This window comes from Grammomys surdaster, unplaced genomic scaffold, assembly GCF_004785775.1.
Source record: "Grammomys surdaster isolate TR1022 unplaced genomic scaffold, NIH_TR_1.0 231, whole genome shotgun sequence".
NCBI classification, from domain to species: domain Eukaryota; kingdom Metazoa; phylum Chordata; class Mammalia; order Rodentia; family Muridae; genus Grammomys; species Grammomys surdaster.
The window spans coordinates 2,015,198-2,032,787 of NW_021604676.1; the positions used below are offsets into that span (position 1 = coordinate 2,015,198).

General features: G+C 39.1%; 1 protein-coding gene across 4 annotated transcripts in view; it reads left to right on the plus strand.

Moving 5' to 3' along the window:
- Myo5a (myosin VA) overlaps nucleotides 1–17,590 on the plus strand; it is a 154,355-nt gene that overhangs the window by 93,331 nt on the left and 43,434 nt on the right. For 3 of the 4 annotated variants that reach the window (XM_028773618.1, XM_028773619.1, XM_028773621.1), the window contains 7 exons: nucleotides 2,392–2,631; nucleotides 5,537–5,785; nucleotides 8,096–8,189; nucleotides 12,130–12,278; nucleotides 14,410–14,523; nucleotides 16,963–17,106; nucleotides 17,373–17,426. In XM_028773618.1, the coding sequence (XP_028629451.1) occupies nucleotides 2,392–2,631; nucleotides 5,537–5,785; nucleotides 8,096–8,189; nucleotides 12,130–12,278; nucleotides 14,410–14,523; nucleotides 16,963–17,106; nucleotides 17,373–17,426 (1,044 nt within the window). The remainder of the gene's footprint in view (nucleotides 1–2,391; nucleotides 2,632–5,536; nucleotides 5,786–8,095; nucleotides 8,190–12,129; nucleotides 12,279–14,409; nucleotides 14,524–16,962; nucleotides 17,107–17,372; nucleotides 17,427–17,590) is intronic. The other variant, XM_028773620.1, reaches the window with a different exon arrangement.

The following is a 17,590-nucleotide window of genomic DNA, read 5'->3' on the forward strand; positions in this document are numbered from 1 at the left end:
CCACTGAGCTATAATCAGGATATCAGCAGTACCTCATTCTCCAAAAGCCCAAGACAGCGTGCATTCATTGTTCCTCGCAGTGGTGGCCTACAATCCTGTACCTGTGGCCACATTGCTCCTATCTCTGCTCTATTGTATATAATCTGTCTCTAACAAAAATAGTCATGGAGCTGGTAAGATCCCTAGAATCCTCATCATGGAAGGAAACAATCAGCTCACAAGTATGTTACCCCACAAAATAATTGTTTTTTAAAGATATTTTTTAAAAATTATGATAATATTTAGATCCCACCTTCATAATCTAGGATAATATCCCCATCTCAAGATCTTTAACCTTGTCATATCTATGAAGTTCCTTTTTCCAAATAAAACCACAACTATAAGTTCTTGGGATTAGGACATTATGCCATTGGGGCCTATTATTCAGATAGATGCAGAGAGGAAAAACTACACAGATAGGTTAAATATATGACAGAAGATCAGTCTAAGGAGAAGACCTTAGAAGAGTTTATCATGGCGAAGAGAAAATAGCAATATTTGTATAGTTAAAATTATATTGACTAGAATATAGTGTGTCTTTGATTCAGTGTGTGTATGTGTGTGTATGTCTGTGAAAACTGCATATGTATGTCGAGACCATAGCAGGACTTGAGTTGTCTTCCTTATTACCTTGAGACAGCATCTCTCACTGAACCTGAGGCTAGTCAGCCCCAAACTCCCACAACCAACTTGTTGCCACCTTTCTGTTCTGGGGTTATGGAGATAAGTGTCTGTGTGGGTACTGGGAATTCACACTTAGGTTCTCCTGTTTGTTTAGCAAGCAGTTCTTATCCGTTAAGCCATCTTCCAAGTGCAACAAATGTTTTTTGCATGTGGTACTGGATTGAATTCAAAACTGCATACATAATAACCATACAGTTGTCTACTAAGCTCTCTGTCTTAAAAGTAACCTTTGTATCTTAGAATAATTAATGTTACTCTGTAGATCATAGATCACTGGTGAATCTTTTTTAAAACAAGCATTTGTGTGTGCATGTGTGTGTGCATGCATGCATACATGTGTGTGTGTTTGTGTGTGTGTATGTAGAGGGGGCATATGCATATGTATGCCATTGTGTAAGTGCATGTGTCAGAAGACAACTTGCAGGACTTGATTCTATCTATTGTATGCGTTCCAGGACACAGATTCTTTCCTAAAAATTGTTCACATTGTCTCTGCCTAATGGTCTTTAGCGACAACAAATTTATCTCATAAGGCAACCATCCATTTCTTCTAACTTTATAAGTGTGTGTGTGTGTGTGTGTGTGTGTATTAAAGAGACTACCATGACTACTTTATTTTACATTTTCTTGTTCTTAGGTTTCTCTTTTAAACTCTATATTCCTCTACCTTGGCATCCGTAAAATATTCCTGCTGCATTAAAAACAACAGCAGTAGGAAATCCTACTAGAATGATACACCTCAAATGTGGCAGACAAGTACATCAACTTTAGGCTGAGAAAGGTGGCACTCTTAATCCCAGGACTCAAAGGACAGAGGCAGTTGGACCTCCGTGGGTTCAAGGCCAGCTTGGTCTACATAGTAAGTTCCAGGACAATCAGGGTTACTTAGAGAGACCCTATCTCAAACAAACAAAAATGCTACCTTCTGTGTTCAAGAGTAGAGTCAATTAGTCATTAATAATCTTTAACTATATCAGGGACTCAGCCTCTCAGCCAGTTTACTGGCTGTCCCCATGACCTCATGTACTAGCCTAAAACACAACTTAGTATAGTGAAACAATCTCTCTTTTTTTGGTTTTTCAAGACAGGGTTTCTCTGTATAGCCCTGGCTGTCCTGGAACTCACTCTGTAGACCAGGCTAGCCTCGAACTCAGAAATCCGCCTGCCTCTGCCTCTCAAGTGCTGGGATTAAAGGCGTGTGCCACCGCCGCCCAGCTAACAATCTCTTATTTTAATAACACATAGTTTATAAAGTACCAGGTTCTTAGTTTTATAAGCAGAAATCATATAGTAGTAAGGAAACTGATGCATTTTTTTTTGTATGTGTGTTCCTCATAGAACTTTTTCCTTTTTGGAATCTGGTATTTTTTTTTTTTTTTATTTAGACTGCTTCCAAAACATGCATGTGGGCACATGCAATAAAATATAATTATAAAAGTGAACATTGAAAGTTTATTTGGAATTTGAAAATTTTTATATACACACACACACACACACACATATATATATATGAATGAATGATGTGCCTTTATATATATAACCCACATAAAAACATGGTTGATTTAATGTTTTCTTCCTCTCGGGGTATGGATTCTCAGTTTGACACACATAGTCAGATAGACTTGAACTTTGAGTCTAGACTCTCAGGTTATCTTCCTTTTTCTGCAGATACTCCGTGAGCACAAAGCAGTCATCATTCAGAAATGTGTCCGTGGCTGGCTGGCTCGTACACATTATAAGAGGACCATGAAAGCCATCATCTACCTTCAGTGCTGTTTCCGGCGGATGATGGCCAAGCGTGAGCTGAAGAAACTCAAAATTGAGGCTCGCTCTGTGGAACGCTACAAGAAACTCCATATTGGCATGGAAAACAAGATTATGCAGCTGCAGCGCAAAGTGGATGAGCAGGTGTGTTTTTAAAGGCGCTCTGAAGCTAGAGCACATCTGAAGGAACCCACTGGGATTGTTCTTAGTTTTGTGAGTCTTAGGAACAGACGGGATCTTTTTTATCACAGCCTACTCCACCCTGTCTTGTAATTTATACTTCACAGACCTCCTTCACCACTTATCTGTATGTACACTCTCTCCAACAGTTGTTTGGCACTGCAGTGGCAAGAGAAGCAGGAAGATGCCCATGTGTCTGAGAAGCCCACAGTCTGTTTGCAGAGAGGAAATATTCTATTGCTTAGCAGTAGTTACTAAATACTATTTTAGCACATGCAAATGCTATAAAGGTAACTAAGAATAGGTACATGAGAGATAAGGAGAGCAAGGGGAGAAGGGCCACAATGAAATAGGATTCATGGATTCTCTGAATGCAGTGAGAAATTTGAGGTGTGTCTGTTTCTAGTCTGCTTTATCATTCTTATTCATCTTCTACCTAATATATGGTCTTATTTTTGTATTAACTCCAAATTTTGACCTGTGGCAGATAGATACTATCACTGAGCTAAAATCTCAGGCCTTAAGATAAATGTAGTGGCTTAAGCTTGTATTCTAGGTATAGAGGATGCTGAGCATGGAGAACTACCTCAAATTCAAGGTCACCCTGGGTTGTAGTGTAATACTATGTCAAGGCTCTTTGTGTGTGTGTGTGTGTTTCATTTTTTTTATTGCTGTTAATTCAAGGAAAAAGATTGCTAAAATCCAGTCTGTTCTTGAAATATAAGTGGCCTTTCCAGTACATACCATTTCAAATATCAAAGTATATGGTAAACATACAAATAAGGAGAAGGTAACATCCCTCCTATGTACAGTACAGTATTTGAAATCATAAAATAAGCTCCATAAAGTACACCTGGCGAGTGAGTCACAACACACCTGTACAAGGCTTAGCAATACTCTCCCCTAAACAACTCAACTGCAGCTAAACAATTTAATAGTGGTCCAAAAATACCCAGATCAAATAAAATATATTTAATCAAAATAATTTCCTTTACTTGAACTTTTTCTTTCTAAATTAAAGCTTTTATCTACCCCATCACACTCCCCATGTCTCCCAGTAGCTCCTGCCTCTGAAAGTTTCAGAATATACATTGGCACTATAAATATAAACACTACTGCTGAAGCGTTGAACTAACTTCTTTTTGCTTCAAGCTTTTACTTTGTCTCACAAGATCAGGTTTCAGAACCCAGACCCAGCATTTCAGTGCCTCTGCTGCACACCAACTCTACTCCCCACAACAAAAGTCAATCATTTCTAGCCTGTACCGAGGAATGGAAAGAAAGCCCTGCTACTCCAAAAGCTTACAATGGATGGTGGTACTTGTTTATTGCTGTTGAATGCAGCAGTCACTGAAGATACATCCAGACAACCCTCAGTGCACTTCAGGAAATCAAAAAATCACCTGGAAGCAATTTAGTACATAGACTGGCTTAAAAACAAAACAAACAAACAAACAAACAAAAAAAGCAAGCTTAAAAAAGCCAGCAGTTCCCAGCACTTGGGAGGCAGAGGCAAGCGGATTTCTGAGTTCAAGGCCAGCCTGCTCTACAGAGTGAGTTCCAGGACAGCCAGAGCTATACAGAGAAACCCTGTCTCGGAAAAAAAAAAAAAGCCAGCAGCATTAAACTTAGTGACATGACACTGACATGACTAACACCATCTCAATAGGTGGTTCACAATCATATAAAACTGTACTCCAATGGGATCTGATGCCCTCTTCTGGTGTGCAGATGTACATACAGACAAAAATGAATGAATGAATGAATGAATGAATGAATGAATAAATGAATAAATAAATAAAGCTTTACAAAATAGTTAGGAACTTAAGAATTTACTGAAAAACTCTGTGATTATGAGAAAATCAAATCTTTGTTGTATATTATATAAAACAGAATTAATTTCTCTGTGCTGTTCTTTATTTGTATAATAAAGAAGCCATTGGTTAGATTCTGGAAAGTGCCAAGCAGGTTAGGAATTAATACCCATATCTTTACCTACTTACACTAAGGAAGTGTGTTGCCATTCTGTCCTGGTTCTGATGTTTTATTGTCATTTGTTCATTTGTGTTTGTTTGTTTGTTTGTTTGTTTAAGACAGGGTCTCATTATTTAGACCATGCTGGCCTTCAACTTACAAAGATCCACCTGACTCTGCCTCGCAAGTGCCAGAATTAAAGGAATGTGCCACCACACCCAGCTCAATTTTGTGGGTTTTTTTGTTTGTTTTGTTTTGTTTTTTTGAGACAGGGTTTCTCTGTGTAGTCCTGGCTGTCCTGGAACTCACTCTGTAGACCAGGCTGGCCTCGAACTCAGAAATCCGCCTGCCTCTGCCTCTCAAGTGCTAGGATTAAAGGCGTGTGCCACCACTGCCTGGCCTCAATGTTGTTTTTAATGAAAGGTTTTATTATGATCATTTTAGTACAGCAAATTTGGCCATCTCGATGCTGTGATGCTGTCATAAGAATTTATAGCTGGAATATCATAGCGTAACCTGCCCTTAATCCAAGCACCTCGAGCAGAGGCAGAGACAGAGACAGGTGGATCTTTCTGAGTTTGAGGCCAGCCTGGTCTACATAGTGACTTCCAGGCCAGCCAGGGTTACATAGTGAGACCTCCTCTTGAAAAAATAATTCATAGTGGACTTGTTAGTACACACCTATAATCTGAGGAGCAGGAGTTAGAGGCTTTCGGGTTGCATCATAAGTTCCAGAATAGCTGGCCTAAATAGTAAGACCCGCTCTCCAAAACAAAACAGAGGGAAAAACCTAGAAGAATCTAATTAATTGGCATGTAATGGTTTCCTCACTGCATACATTTGGTCATTCATATTATTAATATTTACTTATTGTTATTAATGTTTGTATTTAAAGAATAAAGACTACAAATGCCTCATGGAGAAACTGACCAATCTGGAAGGAGTATACAACTCTGAGACTGAAAAACTACGGAATGATGTAGGACGTCTTCAGCTAAGCGAGGAGGAAGCTAAGGTTGCCACTGGGCGGGTCCTTAGTCTGCAGGAAGAAATTACAAAACTCCGAAAAGACCTGGAACAAACTCGATCAGAGAAAAAGTCCATTGAAGAACGAGCAGATAAATACAAACAAGAAACTGATCAGGTAGGAAACGATATTCTTATCCCCATTACCTCTTGTAACAAAGTAAATGCTGTCATCCTGACCTAGTCCGTGTGAGTCTACAGTCATTTTATTCAAAGACATACTGCAAGTTTTATTGGGCTTACTGTTTGTACCAATGTTTCCTAAATACCTCTACCCATGATCAACAAATAGGCTGTAGTCTTGGAGTCAGAATATTTAACTCTAGTAAGAACAGAAACAAAGCAATGTTTCAACAGTGAAATTAATATCTATGTACTGTCTTAGTTTGTGTCATAGTTAGGATTTTATTGCTATGAAGAGACACCATGACCAAGGTAACTCTTATTAAGGAAAACATTTAATTGGGCCTAACTTACAGTTTCAAAGGCTTAGTCCATTATCCTGGTGGTGGGAAGCATGGCAGTATCCAGGCAGACATCGTGCTAGAAGAGCTGGGAGTTCTGCATCATGATCCAAAGACAGCCAGCAGGAGGGTCTCTCTTTTGTATTATGCGATGCTTGAGCACTGGGAGCCCTCAAAGCTTGCCTACACAGTGACACACTTCTCCCATGTATATATCATATACCTTCTAACTTAATTCTTCTGAGACAGGGTCTTACTATGTAGCCCTAGATGCCCTTGATTTACTGTATAGAGCAAACTAGTCTCAAACTCATAGAGACCTGACTGCCTCTGCTTCTCAGGTGCTGGGATTAAAGGTATGTACCCCAGTTTCCTTCATTTCCTAAGCATGAAGTTATATGGAAATAAATACATCAATATTATTCTAAAGTCAGTACTTATATAAACATCCAATTTTAAAAAGGATCCATTCTTATGAAATTCTTAGAAGGTATCACATAGAAAAATATCTCTTAAATATAAAAATGGGAGTATCAGAAAGCCCTCAGTGAATTTCTAAAGCTAGAAAGCTTTCACTCAGTGAAGGGGTTATAAGAGCCACAGGCCAGGGAGAACTACCTGGCAACAATGTCTTCGGGATATTGCATTACTACTGAACTCATGAAAACCCAGCAGCTACCTACACAAGATTGGCCAGTCCACATTCTGGTAGAAGTCAGGGAGAAGTTCACAAGACTCTACCCAAAGCTCAGGAGCTTTTGGCAGTTGATGCCTGTTGGGAGAGGGAGAATTAGTTTTCTTCTGGATGAGGCCCCTGGTAGGTTGCCTACAGTGCAGTGACTTGCCCTCCATCCGTATTTATAAAAAAGAACATAAAGTTGAAAGAGGGTTGTTAGGGATGAGATCTAAGAAGAGTAGCATGGTGTGGATTTGGTAAAAATTCATTGTATACATACATGATATTTTCAAAATAAATAAAAATGATTATATTTTTAAAAGAATTCATGGGCTTGGAGAGATGCCTTATCTGTTAAGTATGTCTCTTGCCCTTTCAGAGGACAAGAGTTTAGTTCCCAGACTACACATCTGTAATTGCAGCTCTAGGGGCTTCAGCACTATTTTCTGGCTATGGATACACACACATGAGGCATGCACTCACACATACACATAAACATTATTTTGAAAGACTCATGTTCCTAATCTCTTTAATCTGCCCATTTGAATTGCCATGTTCTGGTTGTACAGTGAAAAGGTGTTTGATGACTAATCTTAGTTGTCAACTTGTCAAACTGAAAAAAAAGGAGTCTCAAAGAATTGCCTTTATCACAGTTTCCTTGAACATGACTGTGAGGAGTTTTCTCAGTTGCTAGTTGACATTGGGAGGGCCCAGGCCACTGTGATTGGTAACATCCCTGGGCTTGTGGGCCTGGGATACATCAGAAAGATAGCTGAACATGAGCATAGAAGCAAGCTTAACTCCATGGCTACTTCAGAGTCCTGCCTTGACTTCCCCTGAGAATGGATTGTGACCTGGACATGTAAAATGGAGTAAACCCTTTCCTCCCCAAGTTGCCTTTGGTCAGAGTGTTCTGTCAGATAGAACAGGACTTTGAGAAGAGATGTTTACTAGATGCTAGCCAGATGCTATGTGTTCACAGTACCAAGTCAAATGAGCTCTATCACTGTCCTTGTCCTCCAAGAAATGTCTAGTCCATTGGAGAAGACAAAAAATAAGGCATTCATAAGGACCTAAAGAGGCAAATGCAGAATCTTGCAACAGCCCAGAGAAAAGGCCTCTATTGGAGGTGGTTTTCATGAAGTTTCTCTGGAGAGGGTAAATTTGAGACAAGTGTGACAGGTGACAAGATGTAAGTAGATGAAGTCATGAGGCACAGAATCTGTGACTGTCATATGGGATATCTCGGTCTGCTGCAGCCCTCTCAGCTTGGTGTTTCATTTTATAGCTGGTGTCAAACTTGAAGGAAGAAAACACTTTGCTGAAGCAGGAAAAGGAGACCCTCAATCACCTCATTGTGGAGCAGGCTAAAGAGATGACAGGTAAGGCTTGTGTGGTCTCAACCTAGTATACAACAACCTTCAATCCTAGATTTTGTAAGTTTGACATTATGTTATCAGTTACAGTATTGCTTAGAACTGAAATAAGTTCTAAAAGTTGTCTATCATTTGTATCTCTGTACATTTACAAGCAAAAGTCCCAAATAGTTTAATAAAATTAGTGAACAAACCTGATCTCTGGTCTCTGTGTGCCAATATGAAATTACATTCAGCATTATCATATGTAGCTTTTTAAAATTTTTGCTTTATATGTATGTTTTTAATTTATAGGATTCTCTTGATTTAATAAGAATTTTGAGCTAGTTTATGGATATATATATATATATATATTTATGTGTTCTTTTACATATGCACACACAAACATACATCTGTGCATTTGATGTACTACCAGAACTGGCTTTGAGCTTGAAGTCTTCCTGCTTCACCCTTCCAGATGTGCCTCCACACTTGGCTATTTGTATATTTTCAAACTGACATAATTGTAAACATTTATAAGAACATACAATAATTTGGTATATATGTAATATATGTAATGATCAAATCAAAATAATTAACATTTTCATTGCCTCAAAAGCTGTCATTTCTATTTGTGAGCATCCTTCCCACTCTTCTGCTCAGCAGTGTTTAATCTAACTTCTCTCCAGCTCCCCTCCCCCCACTCCCTGCCCCTGCTTTCCCAGTCCTTGGTGACCATTTTTTCCATATTCTCTTCTATCAGATTAAAGCATCTTTAATTAGTGAGAACATACACTGTCCTAGGCCTCATTTATTTATATCTTACTAAAACAGTGTCATCCTACTAAGTTCAACTGTCTTTACTAACAAAACATGAAAACTAATTTTTAAAATAAAGGACTAAGTAAATATGTACATTTATTCTTTGATTATGGGATTGATTAAAATACTCATAAATAAAAGGAATCCCTCAGATTGGCCTGTGGGCATGTTTCTTGTAGCGTACTCTCTTAATTGCTAACTGCTGTAGGAGGGCTCAGCCCACTTTGGGTGTCACCATCCCTAGGCAGTTGGATGTGGGCTGTACAAACAAAGGTAGCTAAATGTCAGCCTATAAGCAAGCCAGTAAGCACTATGGTTTCTGCTTGAGCTCCTGCCTTATTTACCTAAAAAATGGACTGAAGGTAAAGAAAACCCTTTACTCAGTGTCTTATCACCGTGGCAGATGGAGGTATTCTGAAAATAATCCAGAGTAAAGATCAGAGAGGTAGTAAGGAATGACTGAAAGGTTTCCCTTAAGACCATGGTGATAAGAACTTTCTGTACTTTCCTTCTGATTAAAGGTGATAGAGAGGAAGAAGAAGAAATTCTGAAATTAATACTTAACAAAGTGAAAGACAAGAAGCCAGAAGAAAATGTTAAAAGGGACAAAAGAAAATAGTCACTGAAGTATGGAAAGAAGGCTTCTCAGATGTAGCCTGTCAGGGAGGAATCCAGAATGATGAAAACATTTCTTGGAAAATATACAATGGTTTTTTTTTTAATTGATTCTAGGTATAAAGAATGGATTTGCCTAGAAAGTGTTTCTGGAAGACTTGAACTAGTGGCTGTAAACTGGTGGGAATAAAGGACAATTTATAGAGTGTGTTGGGAAATTTTTCTCATTTATTAATTTATAAATTCTGGAACCCCTCCCCTAGGAAGGCACTGTGGAAGCATCAGGGGAATGGTAGTGACAAGGCTCTTGCATGTGTGCCTCACGGAGCTGGAAGAGAGTCAAATGATAGAGCAATAGAAGCAGGTAGGGCAGTTTGAGAGCAACCCATGAAATATAAGAATACAAAGAGCAAGCATAGTGGTAGGAAACCTGATATTGCAAAAGTAACTGTCTGAGTTACTAGGTTATAATATATAGCTTCTTTTTAAAAACATTTTTTAAATTTAAGTTTATGTGTAAAAATAATTTTTAAATTCCAAGTTTTCCTTTTCCAGCCCCAGCTCCCAGAATGATGACTGAGACCAATTATTTATTATTAAATGCTTATGTCATTAGCTTTAGCTTGTTCTCTAACTAGCTCATAACTTACTTAACCAGTTTAAACTTTTCTTTGTCTACCATGTGGTTACTTACCTCTCTTCAGTCCTGGCTCACTTCTCCCTCTCAGTGTCTCCCTGGGCTCATCTACCTGTCTCTCAGGACTCTCTTCACATCTCTCTTTTATCTTTTATCTCTTACTATTTCCCAGAATCCTCTCTCTTCCTGCCAATGTCCAACCTTCTACTTCCTGCCTCAGCTCATTGGACATTTGTTTTTTATTGACAGGTGATGTTTATAAGAGATTCTCTCCACACTTCTGTATATGGGTGTATTGTATGCATTTACACCTATGTACCACTGTGTATGCCTAGTGTCTGTGGAGGTCAGAAGAGGGTGCTGATCCCCCAGAACTGAAGTTACAGATTGTAAGCCACCATGTGGGTGCTGGGAATTAAACCTAAGTCCTCTGGAAGAGGGCCAGTACTCTTCATTGCCAAGCCCCCACACATACCTTCTTTATTTCTTGTTACCTGCAGTTAGTGACTAATATCTGAACTCTAGACTATGTCCAGCCAAAAGCCAGCTACAGGGAGAAGAGGCAGAGTGAGGTGGGTAAGTGGAAAAGTTAGGGTTCCTTGAGCAGCACATGAGAGGTGAGGAAGTAAATAGCACAGTGAACAGCACCTAAGCACTCAAGTTAGAAGTGGAGAGTAATGGATGGCAGGACTTCAGGGTACTAGAAGAGTATATGACAGAACCACTGACACACAGACAGAAACTATAGGGCAGGACGGCCAAGCTCCTTAAAAGGCACCATTCTCCTGAAGAATGGCTTTTTGAATCATTATTTGGCCAAAATAATTTATGAATATCATAGTAAATAAGATGGGTCATCACCAGGCCTAAGGACGTAAATTCAATCCCAGAGACACATGATGGATGAAGAGAATTGATTCCCATAAGTTGCCCTCTGGCTCCCACATGTATACAGTAAGATACACGCACACACACACACACGCACACACACTAAAATATTTTATTGGATTTTATGGGATAAAAAAAATGTGTCACTGCTTTAGTTATATGAATAACCTAAGAATACTATTGATATATAGATGTAGTTTTCTTTGTTTTGTTTTACTCTTGCTTACTAGAAAAACATGTAGTGGAAGTTTATCCAGATTTTCTTGTAATCGCAGTGTAGTGATACACACCCATAATCCTAGCACTGAGGAGACTGAAGCAGGATGGACTGCATAGCTCTAGTGCCAGGTTAGACAGGACTACATAGCAAGACTGTCTCTGAAAACAAACAAATAGGAACGTGTGGAACATGAGGTACTGGGACCAAAGCTGTAGTACATGGAGAGCTCCATAGATGAGGCTGTCATAGTGATTTAATTTGGGGTCATACTTTCTTCTCTCCCGTATTCACAAAATTCTCTCACAGGCCTAAAAGTCAATTTCACTAAGAGAAACTAGAAGTCAGTGCACCTGTTTACATTCTTGAATTCTATGGAGTCACTTTTGTATACACGGCCCCTTCCAGTTTTGAGGGAGGATTGTGCTTGTTCTGTTTTGTTTTATAAAGTTTATTATAATATTGAACAGATTCCTGGGCAATACTTCATCCTAGGTTGAATAAAAGATGCAATCTCGATGATAAGAATGAAATTGCCGTCATCTGTGGCACAAGGAACAGCTTTTTTATTGATTTACTCTCATCGGGCCAGGGACCCTGCTCAGGGACTTTTGTTTTAGCCCCTGAACTGCTTCTGTTACACTTTGATTTCTGATGGAAGGCCAGGCTTCCTCATCTGTCTCTTTGGACTGCTTCAAAGGTTTTCTTTTACCACCTTTGTGGCCTGACATGTCACCTGTCGCCATTTTACCAGTCCCTGATCCTTGATATCCTCTTATGTGTTTCAGAAACTATGGAGAGGAAGTTAGTGGAAGAGACAAAACAACTGGAGCTTGACCTGAATGATGAAAGGCTAAGGTACCAGAACCTTCTGAATGAGTTCAGTCGTCTGGAGGAGCGCTATGATGACCTCAAGGAAGAGATGACCCTGATGCTGGTGAGTTCAGCACTCTTTTGTCGGTTTGTTTTGCTTTTTTTTTTTTAAGGGTCTTGCTGCATAACTAGCCTTAGGCTCATGAGCCTATTTCTACTTCCTAAGTGCTGGACTGTAGGCATAAACCCTGATATGTGGGTTCTGCTTTTTGTTTCTTTTAATGAGAATTTTTAGTCTTATATAAAAGTAAGTAAAATCAGAATGAGCCTCCATGTGCTACATGTACCTATCACCCAGTTCCCAAATAGTCAACATATCTCTGTTTTCTCTTCTACCCATTACCATCTCATAGGTTACATTTAAAGTAAATCCCAGAAATCATGCAACTTTACCTATAAGTTCCTCAGTAAGGTTAAATACTTTAAAGATGGGGCTATAAGATAGTATAAAGTTGGTATATCAAGACTCTGCTTCCTACATTGAATGACAGTGTAAATCTAGTATATTCATATTATATTTTTATTATATGACTATTTTCTTCACTAGATCTTATAATTTCCAAGTTAAATTCCCATAGAGAGAAAATTTAGTACCTGTTTAGAGTACTTTATGTTCGCTGTTCCAAAGGCTCTTCTGTCATATAGAGTTGCTCTACTCATTTTGTTATCAGGAAGCTGATTCCTCTGGCGCTCTTGTTCCTTAAAGGTAACCTAGTAGAGCAAGTGGCCAGAATGCCCTAAAATAGATCTTGTAAAGAGTGAAATAAGTTGGTACCTATAGGATAGAATATTTACTTCAACTTTTGTTAATAGAAGAATTTGATTGACAGAGGTCTTTAAAACATAACGAACTAGTGTTAGCAAGGCTTCACAGATGAGAAAACCTGATATAAGGGAAGTCAAAAAGCACATTTAAATCCCACATTGGATGATTATTCTGCACCTTACTAGTCCATTCTAGTTTACAATAGAAGAGGACCACTATGATCCATGATTGATAAACCTGAAGAACTTTGCCTGAGCCTTGTCTTTCTTGATCCCCAGGCTGTTTAGGCCCCACTACAACCTCTGCTCCTTCACGTTCTGTCCTCTACAGCTTTCCCGAGCATTCTGTTCCTCTCCCACAGTGTTCTGATTTCCCACAGGTCCATTCTTTGATACATTTTTTTTAACTCTACTTATTGGAAAATTGTACCACATTAATGGTTAATCTGTGTTTCTGTTATAGTTAGGACTAAGCTTTGGATCTTACTGGATACTTTGATGGCCACTGGTACTTAGAAAGCTACTCAAAGTACCACTGGAAGCGAGATGATTCTTTGAGTCTTCTCTGTGCATTGGGTACAATAGGCTATCATGGGATGTCCTGCTTAAATTTTCATTTCCTGAGTTTTCTAAGCACCCATTGATACAGTAATCATGTACCCTAAAAGTATCTCCAAGATCTCCCGAATCACCATCATCAGGGTTCACAGGGAATTTTGAGAGCATCTAGCTTACCTGTCTTGTACTTATTCCCTCTGCTTACTGTACAGATTGTCATATGTAAAGGTGACAGAAATTATAGTCATCTATATAACTCCTACTTAATTTTTTTAGCCACTTATGCTCACTTACCATGTAATGAATGGTTATGTCTGTTGTTGTTCAGCATATTTTATGAACTTTCTGGTAATCTTTATTTTATCATGATACAAAACTCTTACTTGAACAAAGTAACTGAACAACTCAAACTTTAAAAACCCAAAGAGGGGCTTGAAGAAGCCCTGTTGGTAGAGTCCTCGCTAGCATGGATCTAAAGACCGATATTCCATCCTCAGCACTCATAAAGCACTCATAAAGAAGGTGTAGTAGTTCATGCAATACTCAGAAGGTGGAGGCAGAAGGATCGGAAATTCAAAGTCATCTTCAGCTACATAGAAAATTCAAAGCTAACCTGTTCTAACCTGGGTACCCTGCCGGCAGTCACAGGTCATTTATATCTACAGTTCCTGCTTTGCTGGCACAGGCTTCTCACTGGAAGGTCACCCCCTTATAAGAATTTTGTCAAGACATGATGGAACCCTAGAGCATTTAGCCACCAGTGCAAATCACTGAGTAAAGAAAGATTACAATGAAGACATTGCGGATGCTGTTTCCATTGTGCATAGTTCCATTATGCTATATGAATTGTACTTGGGTTGTTTACCTTCCAGAATGTGCCTAAGCCAGGACACAAGAGAACAGACTCTACCCACAGCAGTAATGAGTCTGAATACACATTCAGCTCTGAGTTTGCAGAAACTGAAGACATTGCACCAAGGACAGAGGTACATTTATCTCTCACTAAAAGTAGGATGTACATGATTCTATTGATAGGCAGCATTTCTAATAATTGGTTTATGTATTCTTAATTAGTTGTACCCATATGTACTTATTGCACATGTCTTTGCAAATACACTAATTTTTATTTGTTTTGGTGTTAGAATTGAATCAAGCACCTTATATGTGGCAAGCATGTACTCTGCCACTGAGCAATATCCCCAGTCCCACATTATAATCTTTTTTGTTGTTGTTGTTGTTGTTTTTGTTTTGTTTTGTTTTGTTTTTCGAGACAGGGTTTCTCTGTGTAGCCCTGGCTGTCCTGGAACTCACTCTGTAGACCAGGCTGGCCTTGAACTCAGAAATCCGCCTGCCTCTGCTTCCCAAGTGCTGGGATTAAAGCCACATTATAATCTTTTTTTTTTTTAAACTTTATTTATTTATTTATTATAAGTACACTGTAGCTGTCTTCAGACACCCCACAAGAGGGCATCAGATCTCATTGCAGATGGTTGTGAGCCACCATGTGGTTGCTGGGATTTGAACTCATGACCTCTGGAAGAGCAGTCAGTGCTCTTAACCACTGAGCCATCTCACCAGCCCCACATTATAATCTTAATGTAAGTTTCATAGCAGTAGTTTCTTTACTGCCCCTATCATGGCTGTACACCTGAGCAGTTTCTGCAGATAGCTCAGCTGCTGGCTGCAATTGCCCTAGAGCCCTCGGAGCATCTGTAGGGCTTCTCTGTGTTGGTTTGGAAACATTGTTTATCCCTGCATCAATCAACTATTGGAGTCCTGCCTTATTTATAAACTTCCTTAGTGTCAAACTTAGGGAAAGGGTCACCATGACTTCCTAAGTTATGGCAGGAGAATTTTGAAATCCTTGCCAAACCAGTAGTGGTAATTTTATTAATAAATAATGATTATCTTCAGTTAAGAGATTGGTATTATTTTTAAGGTCCATTTCACAGTTTGACTCACTCAGTAAAGGCTTGGGTGACAAAGTCCTTCCTAAAAAGAGAAGGAAAGAAAGACCCCACAACTCCACTTATCCAAATGGTCTGCTCCTCCTCCTTTCTCATGTGGTCCAGAGAAGTCAAATGACTTCTGTACGTGCTGTAAGTAGATACGCCAGTGGGCTAAGGACATCGTCTGGGCATTCTGGCGCGATTACCATTCGTTACATCTCAAGTTGTCCTGTATTGGCAAATGTTGTCTTCTGTGCCCTGCTCTTTTCCTATTCTCACACTCATTTCTATATAATTTTGTTCTCAGCCTAGCAGTCAATGGATTCTGTATATAGCATTAACTGATAACTGAGAAATTACCCCATTCTATTTTAATAAGATTCCTTTTTAATTGCCCATTCAAAATCCAAAGGCATGATTTCCAGTTAATAACATTTTAAGTATCATGAGTTGAACTACTACTCATTATGTTCATTTATAAAATGGAAGATTCTATTACAGTTTTTTGAAAGTTAAAGTTTCAAGGACATGTGCATCACTAATAAAAGAACAGATATCAAGATACTTAAATGGACTGTTTCATTGTAAATCATCTAAAATGCTAGTGTTTGCAGGTACTTTCGGTGGGCTAGCATGATGGCTCAGAGGGAGATGTGCTTACTGTGCAGGCTTAATGACCTAAGTTCTAGCCCTACCACCTATGCTGGAAGGAGAGAACCAACTCTTACAAGTTTTCTTCCTGTGACCCCCATACATGTCCCTTTTAACTTTATGAAAAGCCAAAGAACAAAATTTAAAACAACATTGAAGTGACACCTTTGGGCAATCAACTAATCTGGAAAAAAAAATTTGTAAGTGACTGTTGTCCCAGGAATCCTTGTTGTTATTGATGTAAGTGGAAGTTACTCCAGCCCACCAGACTGCCAAGTGTTATGTTGAGATAGTTATGCTCTTGGATGTGTATTTCAGTAATGGAGATTAGATACCATCTCATTGCGCATCAGGAAGACAATGACTAAAGAGCTGGTGGTTCACCTGACTATCCAGTTAGACAGATAAGTAGAAAACAATTACAGGAAGCACTTTGGGCTGCTGAGTCAGTTCCCTGGCCCTATAGTCTTAATTCTTAGATTGTTAGGGTGGGTGTGAATACACATTTAAATTTTAATAAATGCTCCTAGATTTCCACAGGCTTCTTTATATGTCACCAATATAATATGAGACACAGTTGCTAACATGGGACATTATTAACTTTGAGATGCCACCTCAGAGCTATCTGACAGATAAGAGAGACATAGTCTCTCACTGTTGTTCAACTTGCACTTCTCCAATCATTAGCTAGGACAAACGTGGTTTGGTTTTGCTCTTTGGATGTTTACATTTCTTCTGTGTTTGACTATCTTACTGTTGAAGTATTTTCTCTTTGACCTGTGAGTCTTCTGGCTTTGCTTGATTCCTATGGTTTCTGGGTTTTAGGAACCAATTGAGAAGAAGGTGCCTCTGGATATGTCATTGTTCCTTAAGCTCCAGAAGCGTGTCACAGAGCTGGAACAGGAGAAGCAGCTGATGCAGGATGAGCTGGACCGAAAGGAGGAGCAGGTGCTCCGCAGCAAGGCAAGGGTGAGCGGCAGGGGCCTGTCCCAGGACTGAGGCGGCTCAGGGAGACCAGGCTCTCCCTGTAGCCTTTTATATGCTCTGAGTTCATTGCTTCTCAGCCTATTGGCTAAGATCAAGTGGACATTCTCTGAGTCCCTTAGCTATGCGGCATTTGATTAAAACTGTGAAGACTTTGACATGCCACTGCATTTTGTAAAGCAGCTAGATATTCTAATAGTAAAAATTTGACAATTAAAATATAAAGTTTTTACTTTATTTTTTCTCCCCAGGAAGAAGAAAGACCACAGATTAGAGGTGCTGAACTGGAATATGAGTCCCTAAAGGTATTGAAAAATTCAGCCCAAGACTTTGAATACTTTGTTTTGATAAGAGAGCTACGAAGAATTTCTTTTTCTCAGAGAACATCCTTAGCTGAAGGTTCTAGCTTAAGTCTTACTCAAGTGCTAGTCCTAGCCTATGTAGTTTGCTTTTACAAATTCATTTTCAT